The sequence below is a fragment of the Cyanistes caeruleus genome, chromosome 3 (genome assembly GCF_971803275.1).
Source record: "Cyanistes caeruleus chromosome 3, bCyaCae1.hap1.1, whole genome shotgun sequence".
NCBI lineage: Eukaryota > Metazoa > Chordata > Aves > Passeriformes > Paridae > Cyanistes > Cyanistes caeruleus.
In genome coordinates, this window is record NC_141703.1 from 48031916 (window position 1) to 48042068 (window position 10153).

General features: G+C 48.1%; 1 protein-coding gene across 1 annotated transcript; it reads left to right on the plus strand.

The window, feature by feature from the left end:
• Positions 1–343: 343 nt before the first annotated feature.
• POU4F1 (POU class 4 homeobox 1) lies at positions 344–2472 on the plus strand. The gene is made up of 2 exons (XM_086884190.1): positions 344–573; positions 1416–2472. The coding sequence occupies exons 1-2, from the start codon at positions 451–453 to the stop codon at positions 2463–2465; spliced, it is 1173 nt and encodes a 390-aa protein (XP_086740316.1). The 5' UTR covers positions 344–450; the 3' UTR covers positions 2466–2472.
• The last annotated feature ends 7681 nt before the right edge of the window (positions 2473–10153 follow it).

Genomic DNA, 10153 nt, shown 5'->3' on the forward strand with positions numbered 1-10153 from the left:
GAGGAAAAGAAGGAGGAGGAGGAGGAGGAGGAGGAGGAGGAGGAAGGGGGGAGACAGCTGATGTCTGTCAAAGCCGGAGCCGCGGCGCTCTCGCGAGAGCCCGCCCGGCGGTAGCCACGGGATGCGGGGCTCAGGTGCGGGCAGAGCGCAGCGCAGCGCGCCCGGCGCCGGGCAGCGGCAGGCAGAGAACTGAGAGAGGGAGGGAGGGAGGAGCGGAGGGAGACGGCGGGGGCCGGAGGGAGCCTTGCCGCCCGCTCGCCTACCCAGCCCAGCCTCGGCCACCGCGGCAGCGGCGGCGGCGGCGGGGGCAGGGTCCGCTGCGGCACCGCCGCCACCACCGGCTCCGCCACCCGCCGCTGTCAGCGGCTTCCCGGCGGGAGGAGAGAGCCCGGAGAGCACTTTTCCCCCGACTTTAGGAGTGTTTGTGGATTTACATGCCAAGCCTTCAAGATGATGTCCATGAACAGCAAACAGCCTCATTTTGCCATGCATCCCACCCTACCTGAGCACAAATACCCCTCTCTACACTCCAGCTCGGAAGCAATAAGAAGAGCATGTCTACCAACTCCACCGGTAAGGGACAGACAGCTGCAGCTCTCTTCTTTCTTTCTTTCCCTTACACGCACACACTTTTCTTTCTTTCTCTCTCTCTCTCTCTCTTTTCTGTATACTGCATGTATGTGTATGTGCATTAATAAAAAAACCGCTGCGAGGCACATTTTGACAAGCGGCGCTTAATGTTTTTTTCATGTCTTCCTCTGCAATCATCTGAGCGCCTGTGATCTTTTTTGAAAGCGGTGTTCACACGAGTCTCCGACTTCATCCACTTTCTGTATTAATTTTTATGACTCGGCCTCTGAAAAGGAATGCGTTTTATGTGCTCTTGTGTTTGACACAATTCCCCAGCTGAGAGTTACAGATCCATTTCTTCTCCTCCTTTCTCTTCTCCTTTCGTTCCATTCCCCCCTCCCTTTTAATTTATTAATTTATTTGTTCCCTTCATTCCTTCCTTCTCTCCTTTTCCGATTCCCGCTCGCTTCCTTACCTTTCTACTCTTTGCTTCTTTTCCTGTTTTACTCCCTCTTCTCGCTTCTTTCCATCCCCCCCGTTATTCTACCCCATCCCCCCGTTTCCCCTCACTTCCCGGGGCTGTCGCTTCCCCCCATCTCTCGGCTCTTCCCCCCGATCCCGTTAAACTCCCTTACACGCCGATCCTACCGCCGGCTCCCCGGCCGCCACCCCAACTTTGCCCACCTCTCTCTCTCCCCTCCCTCGACTTTCCCCCTCCTCTTCCTCGGCGCTCCCGCACCCCCACGCTGTCCCCCGCTCGTCCCCTTCTCCCTCCGCGCTTTGCCCCCTCTCTGCCCCCTTGCCCTCCTCTCCCCGCACCCCGCTCTGTTTTGTGTCTCCCGCAGCTGCAGAGCAATATCTTCGCCAGCCTCGATGAGACGCTGCTGGCGCGGGCCGAGGCTCTGGCCGCCGTCGACATCGCCGTCTCGCAGGGCAAGAGCCACCCGTTCAAGCCCGACGCCACGTACCACACCATGAACAGCGTGCCCTGCACCTCCACCTCCACCGTGCCCCTGGCGCACCACCACCACCACCACCACCACCATCACCAGGCGCTGGAGCCCGGCGACCTCCTCGACCACATCACCTCCCCCTCCCTCGCTCTCATGCCCGGCGGAGGCGGCGGCGGAGGCGGCGGCGGCGGCGGCCACGACGGGGCGGGCGGCGGCGGCGGCGGGGCCGGCGGCGGCGGGGGCGGCGGCGGCAGCGGCGGGGGCGGCGGCGGCCTCATCTCCACTTCGGCCCACCCGCACTCGCACATGCACGGCCTGGGCCACCTCTCGCACCCGGCCGCCATGAACATGCCGTCGGGGCTGCCGCACCCCGGGCTGGTGGCCGCGCACCACGGCGCCGCGGGGCAGGTGGCCTCGGCGGCGGCGGTGGTGGGGGCGGCCGGCCTGGCCTCCATCTGCGACTCGGACACGGACCCGCGAGAGCTGGAGGCCTTCGCCGAGCGCTTCAAGCAGCGCCGCATCAAGCTGGGGGTGACCCAGGCCGACGTGGGCTCGGCGCTGGCCAACCTGAAGATCCCGGGGGTGGGCTCCCTCAGCCAGAGCACCATCTGCCGCTTCGAGTCCCTCACCCTCTCCCACAACAACATGATCGCCCTCAAGCCCATCCTGCAGGCCTGGCTGGAGGAGGCCGAGGGCGCCCAGCGGGAAAAAATGAACAAGCCCGAGCTCTTCAATGGGGGCGAGAAGAAGCGCAAGCGGACTTCCATCGCCGCCCCGGAGAAGCGCTCGCTGGAGGCGTACTTCGCCGTCCAGCCCCGGCCCTCCTCCGAGAAGATCGCCGCCATCGCCGAGAAATTGGACCTCAAAAAGAACGTGGTGCGGGTTTGGTTTTGCAACCAGAGACAGAAGCAGAAACGGATGAAATTTTCCGCCACCTACTAGGGGCGGGCGGGAGGGGCGGCCCCGGCAGCGGGGGCAGCGGGGGGGCAGGGCCGGGGCCGCGGGGGACGCCCACGCACCGCCACCGTCGCCTGAGACGCCGTGGGAGGCTCCTGGGGACCAAGGGACGATGTAGAAATTAAACGCGAACTACTCGGGGAGAGGGGGGGCGTGCGTGTGTGGGGGGGGTGCGCTATCAATTATTAAAACAAAAAAGACACCGGGACACCAAGGAGAAGAAGGAGGAGAGAGGAGGTAAAAACGCTCTAGAAGCTCGGAGAGGGGGGGGTGGGGGTCACTTCTGCGGCCCTCTCTCCTCCCTGCCCCCTCCCACCCCCCGACAGAAAGCGGGAGAAAGAGCAACTTAAAGCGTAAACACACACACAGACACACACCAATAAATACCGTGACAGCAACAGCCACAAACCGAGAAACCTAAGTCACAACTTCCCGAAGGAAAACAAAACCGACCAACAAACCCGGAAGGCGAAACTGTCGGTGATGATGATGCTACGTTTGGTTTGGGTCTCTTTTCATTACTTTCTGCTTTTCTTTCTGTTCCCTGGCTTAATAATGAATGAGGACAGCGGTGGTTTGTGCGGGGGAACTTTTTCTTCGGTTGGCTTGGATTTTGTTTTTTTTGTTTGTTTGTTTTGATCTTTTTTGTTTTGTTTTGTTTTTGGTTTGTTTTTTTTTTTTTTTCCCCCCCGTTGTTTTTTATTTTCCCTCGAACGCGGTTTTGTGCGAGGCTTTGGCGATGGGTCTTGTCTGTGCCGGGGGAATGGTGAGAGCGGGGCAAGGGCCGGGAACGGGGGACGGCCCCCCGAGGCTGGGGAGCAGTCTCTTTCCTCTCCGTTGTTGCCTCAATAATCCCAGCTAGCTCAAGGAAAACAAGGAGGGAAAAAGTTACTCCACAACCCCTTTGTCTCTCCTCCCTCGCCTGCGCGGTTTGCGTTTCCAGCTGTGTCCAAAGACAGGTCCCTCTCTCTGCAGAGATGCATCTGGAGGCAGATGCCAAACCTGCCAGAGCGGGGATGCTCTCCAAAAGATTATGTTCAGACTCATTAAGGCTCGTGGGTAACTATGTTTTTTCTCCTCCCTCCCCGCTGCTCCCAACAGTATGCCCCCCGGCATCCCCACCAAATCTGCTGGATTTAGGTTAAGGTCCTCCCTTGGCTTCCTCCAAGGGCTGCAGGTTATTGCACCCGGTAGGCAAAAGATGATGCGTTTGAAATGACATTTGTTTCTGAGGGGTGTGCATGTTGGGAACAAACACACGACAAAAAACCACTTGGGCTTAAAAGTCGTTTATTGTAAATCATAAACGTTTTGTGGAGGAAGGCTTTTGGGAAGGGTGCGTGGGGTTCAATTTGCACTATCACAGTCTCCTGGATTGGAAGCGATGATGTTATTCTGGTTTTGCTAATAATCGTCAAGGTGTGTTACATGTCTCGTGGATTGAAAACAAACAAAATTATCAGGGCTTGTTAGGTAAAAAGGGGAGCGACGTGCAGAAGCCATCTCTGATTCTGTCTCTTGCCGAGAGACTGCTGAGGCTTTCAAATAAAATAAAAAAAAAAAAAAATTCTGAAAAGAAAATTCCATTCCGTTTAAATCAAAACAATCAATAGACTGAAATGATGCATGACATGACCTAAAAAGAATAAAAAATTAAAAAAAAAAAAAGAAAAAAAAGAAAAAAGCAAAGGAAAAGGAAAAGGAAAAGAGGGGGTAAAAGGCATAGAAAGATCCATGATAAAGTCTCGATATTATTTATTTATTTATTTATCTATTTATTTTATTATTAATATTATTATTATTATTATTATTTTGTGTATCATTGTTTGCAGCGCAAACATTCTATGCATTTTGAAACTGAGCACTAAATAGACTAGCTTCTGGTAGAATCTTTTGTGGATGGTGTAATTTCACAGTTTAACTGCCTGTTTTCACCGAAAACACAAACGTTCTTGTCACGTTCTTGTATTTAGATTTAAAAGAGGATAAAAAAAAAAATTGAAAAAAAAAAAAAAAGAGGGGAAAAAAAAGATAAGAAAGACGATTGTAAATATTTTCTTTAATGCACAAAACAACAACAACAAAAAGGTTACAAACTGCAACCACGTGTGGATCCTGAAATGTCTCACTGAATAATCTACCTGTCCATGTATGTTTGCTGAGCTTTCTCCTTGGTTGTGTCTTTATTACTTTAATTTCTATCAGAAATATTTCTGTACGCCAAAATACAACAGGGAGATGTGTCCCAGCATACTTACAAATAAAACAAACGTAAAAAACAGAATAGTTATTATTATCATTATTGGGTGCATTTAAAAAAAAAAAGAAAAATATTTCCACGGCTGGTAAATTCAAGGTATGGCCGTTCGACAATAAGACTAATTCTACCAAAAAGAAAATAGTGAGAGATGTATTTTTCTGCTAAATCCAGAAATCATTACTTTGAGATAGCTCTTATGTGAAAATCGGTGCTCTGAATAAAATTAACTATATATTAGCTGCGTGTGTTTCTTGAAGTTTATTCTATAACTGCAGAATATAAATCAAAGTAAAATTTTAAGAAGGACTTCTGAAGTATTTCTTTTCAGTGTGCTGGAAAGGATTATGCACCTACAAAATATGTATAAAGAAGAAAAGCTTGGGTGGTTTCAGGTTTATATGTTGTTCTGACTGGCCTAATTGCACTTAATTATGTAACAAGATACTTTATTTTTATTTTGGGTTAATAAATATGAAAATCCTAAACTGATCTCTCCTTATGTTGTGAATGCAATTGTTCATTAGGAACGTATAGGATGCCACCTACTGCTTCGAGTGATCAAAGAACCTCTTTCTATTTTCTGATGACCTGTGACTAGATCAGATGCCAAATGTAAAAAGTTACTTAATAGCTGGGATTATTTCTTCTGTAGACATATTTTAGCCAAATCTTTTTAATTTTGCCGGTAAATCTGTGAACCAAGACACGTGATGTTCAGAAAAGAATAATACGTTCAAAAAAGCTGTGATTTTAAACAACTGTTGATGTTAAAAAATAAGCACTAAAGGTATTTTTTAAAAAAACCCATAGATCTCGTCCACCGGAAATTGACTTGTTTCTGTTGTTATTAACTTGAAATGTCATCAGAATTTTTAATAAATGCATTTGTAAAAATATTATTTTATAGAAAAGTATTACCGGATATCATTTTTTTGGAGAGTCAGGAATGAACAAATAAAAATAATTACAAATGTTGGGTTTTCTTTTTCATCTGCCCCAAACGATTGAAATGTTGAAAGTGATAGCACATTTGTATCATTCAGTAATGACCGATGTATGTATTGAAAAGCTGAGGAGTTTGTTTTGTAATAAGTACAATCCTTATCGAGTACAAAGGAAAAAAAAAAAAAAAAAGAAAGTATGTTAATAAAACATGGTGAAAATAAAAGCTTTGCAGAGTTTCCTATTTTTCATGGTAGGAAACTGTGCAAAACCAAAACGTCCTGCTTTTTGTCAGATGAATCCGTATAGTTCATAAAACCACAAAATTCTCGTGAGGCCTTTTTAATAAATGCCTCATTAAAAATATTGAAAGAAAGAAAATCGAGTGAGGGAGAAAGAAAGAAAGAAAGAAAGAAAGAAAGAAAGAAAGAAAGAAAGAAAGAAAGAAAGAAAGAAAGAAAGAAAGAAAGAAAGAAAGAAAGAAAGAAAGAAAGAAAGAAAGAAAGAAAGAAAGAAAGAAAGAAAGAAAGAAAGAAAGAAAGAAAGAAAGAAAGAAAGAAAGAAAGAAAGAAAGAAAGAAAGAAAGAAAAGGAAAGAAAGAGTTAGTTTATAAGGTTTAACCTAAGAACTGTTAAAACTTTTTCATGCGAGGAAAAAAGTAAGATAAAAGACAAAAAGTAAGATAAAAGACGAAGAGGCAGAACAAATGTTCGCATTTATTCCCCGACAGTTCGCAGCTTCTCTCCCAGAGAAGAGCCATTTGTGACCAAAAAGATACAGCTATTCCCCCCACCTGCCAGGGGCCGAGGCTGCTGCCGGCCGGCGCCTCTGACCACTCCTGCTCTCCAGCCCGTGTCCCTTTGCCGATGAACATTTCGGTGCTGTCATCCCCTGAATGGCCTTTTTTCCCCACAGCCGAGGTATCTCGCCGCTTTCCTAGTGTGGTTTTCCAGTCCTAAGTCTGCTAGACGCAGTTTGGCTCCCGGAATTTCTGCCTAACACTTGCTCTCCGCTTGCTTTCAACTTAGATTAGGCCATCATAAGTGAGTACCAGACACCCACTGCCACGGTCGTATTGATTTTTACTCTCCTGTGATATTAAGACTAATTCGGTCCTGGTTCAACAAGTAAAAAGGCTCCCCAGAAGGAGAATGAAGTGTCCTACAGCACTGACTTTATGGTTTATGTGCCTCCCTCTCCGCCCCCCTGTGTCCCCCCTTTCCTCCGAAGAGAAATAGATTTGTCGAAAGATAATTATTTTAACTCTGACGGACTCGAGCGCATAAAGCTTGATAGCGCCGGTGGTGCCCTGTGTTATTCTGGCATTTCCCAAACGATTTTAAATCCCTCCAGTTATTTATATCTCGCTTTTGAGCCGGCGTTTTTTTTTTTTTTTTTTTTTTTTAAAAAAAAAAGCTTTATTATATTTACCTGCTGATTCCAAAGCGGAGGCAAGCCTAATTGATTTTTAAAAGATCAGCAGCAGAATTCTAATCCGCTTGGGAACCTGTTTCCACCTGCCAGACGAGGGTCTGATTATGGGTAATTATGTTATTTAAGGGTTGATAAAATAGCGGGGCCCGGCGCTGCCCGGGCCCGTTCCCCAGCCGGGGCGCGGAGGGGAGCGCGCCGGGAGAGCGGGGCCGCCGCCGTCACGTGCGCCGCTGCAAACACAATTACGGGGCCGCCGTTAATAATTCATGGGCTGAGATTTAGAAAATTAATAAAATGAATTATAACAAGAGGCTAATTAAAAACTTTAGTAATTGTTGTCAAGACAGCTTGATGGGAGGCGTGCTGCACGACGCTTCCCCCCCCCGCCCTTCCCTTCCTTCCCCCTTCCGCTTTTGGAAAGCTTTTTCTTTTTTCTCCTTTGCAACCCCTTCGCACCTGAAGGAGGCTCGGTTTGGGAGAAAAGCAGTGGATGAATATATAGGTCAGCTGAATATATAGGTCCCAGAGATGAGACCGAGGTGGTAAAACTGCAAGCGAGTCTCTTCGCATCGTAGCGAGACAGATAGGCAAGCGGCGGGTGGGTGGGTGCGTGGATGGATGAATGAAACCCAGGGCTCAAAAGTTAATTCAAAATAAGATGTCACATATAAATCTTTGAAGAAGCAGCCGTAGCAGAGACTGCACCGGAGGGCCCCAGCCCCGCCGGCGGGCGAACGGGCAGGGGCTGGGGGCGGGCAGGGCAGGGCAGGGCAGGGCAGGGCAGGGCAGGGCAGGGCAGGGCAGGGCAGGGCCCGCGGGCACAGCCGCGCACTTTCCGCCTTGTCTTGCGCAGCCCCGATGGCAGCGGCAGGCGGTGCGGGGCCTCCCGCTCGGCGGGGGCGGAGGCGCCGCGGGATGCTCGCCCTCCCCCGCCGAGTCCCTTTCCGCCCGCTGGTTTAAGATGCAACTTTGAGGCGGACTCAGCGCGGTGTCCCCGCGGGCAGAGGGGGCCGGGGAGCCCGGTCTCAGCACGGCTGCGGATTTATGGCGGTGTCGCCGGCCAAGCTCGGGTGCTCGCCGTGGCTGCTCGTCCAGGGACAGCTGTACGTGCAAAATCTGCTTCCCAAATTGGAGTCACAGCCCCTCTGGGAAAGCAGGCGTCCTCCTTTGAACTGCTTTTTAACTCCTTCAGCCTTCTTACCTAAGTGCACCAAAGCATCTCTAACTCTGGGGGAAAAGTGGTTAAACACCTCTTTTGGTTTTAATATAAAATTAAAATTTATCAGGCAGTCGGGGGGTAGGGGAAATTACTTTTAAAAAAATGATGTCTTAAGACGTTAATCACCATAAAGACTGTATTTAAAGTATTTAAAAGGCTTTATATAAAAATTAATAATTTTTTAAAAAGACACTCGGCCCTGGTACGTTGAAGATAAATTGTAACTTCTCACAGATTTCCACAGGCGAGCCATAAAAGACTCCAAAGTGCCTCCTCGGGTGAGAATGCCGACCGACCCAGCCGCTCACAGGGGATGTAGCACGGGGCGGGTCCCGGTGCGGGGACAAACCGCCCCGAGCCCGGGTCCAGCGGCGGGAGCAGACAGACAGACAGACAGACAGACGGCTCACACTGCAAACACCAGCGTGCGGAGAGGGATTTTTCATCCCTTGCCCGGGTGGAAGAAAGAAATGTAAAATTGTGAGGCAGAGCTAAGAGATGCAAGAACCGTGTGTATGCTTTTGGTTTGATTTTGTTGTTGTTGCTTTTTTTACTTTATTTTAAAAAGGGTGTTCCTTGACAAGAAGGTAGCATGTCAACATGAACGCATCTTTTTACGGGCTGTGCGAAAAGGAGACGGGGCGCCGGTATACATAACTTAGCCCTTGATTATGGTCATTATATAAACCGAATTACTAACAAAAGTTTGTTTGGTAACTAATTATAGCTCACTAAATCTCTGCCTCTCTTCACTTCAGCATAATGTATACAAACTTTTGTACACGCGGATCAGAATAAAACAAAGTGTTGACAGCATCCAGCAGTGGAAATTCACTTACACAAGACTTTTTTTTCACTGAAGTGTTGACAATAAACATTTAATGAAGGCAGAGACTTGGATGTCTCCAGACAGTGTCAGAATACTTTAAACAGACCATTAGCATGGCTTCTTCTACTTCAAACAGAGCACACTATACCATAACATTATAAAAATACAAAGTATGAAACAAATAATCTGTTTATACAGATATTTTAAGCTGTTTTCACCAGCTCTGACATCCCCTGTATTTAGTAACAGAAACTTACTCATTTCAGATTACTCGCGCTTAAAAAATGTTAAATACAGTTAATGCAATATTAATCGCCCTTTGGTGATATAAAATGCAATATTTTCAGGCAGCTATTGAGCTTTTCTAGAGGAAGAGCTGATGAAAACAGTCACAGCTGAATAGTGGAGAGAAAAAAGCTCTGTATTTATTGCTTTTGTTTGGCTTTTGGCTACAGAGACAGGAACATTCTAATGGGGTAAGGACATTTATTTTATCTGCAATCTATTGCTGCTAGAGCAGGAGTGGCAGATGGGGTTTGGTGTTATATTCACAGAGTAATTTAGAGCAAATCCTAATAACTAATAATGATTTATGTTAATTTCAATCACTTATGTGACTTTATTAAAGCACTGCTGTAAGAGGAATAGAAGGGGAGGGGGGGAGAGGAGAGACTGGAGAGAGACAAGCTGTGTCTGTCTGAAACCGAACCGCATGCTTGAAAGGTTGCTGTGGTGGGCTCCAGCGAAATTTCCGACGCGAGCAAGCAGGTTTTGCTTTTGAGACTCTCTATCGTCGGCGCTAATTTCTTAAAAGAAAAGCCCCGTGTAGACACCCTGGCCACCGACGAGAGGCAAAGCAGAATAGAGAGGGAGCAGGAGAAGAAGAGAGCGTGCGAGGGAGACTCGAGTTATGCAAAATGTATTGATTGTGTGTGAGGAATCTGCGATGCTGATATGCTGGGCTCCCGAAAGAATTGAGGAGGCTACTG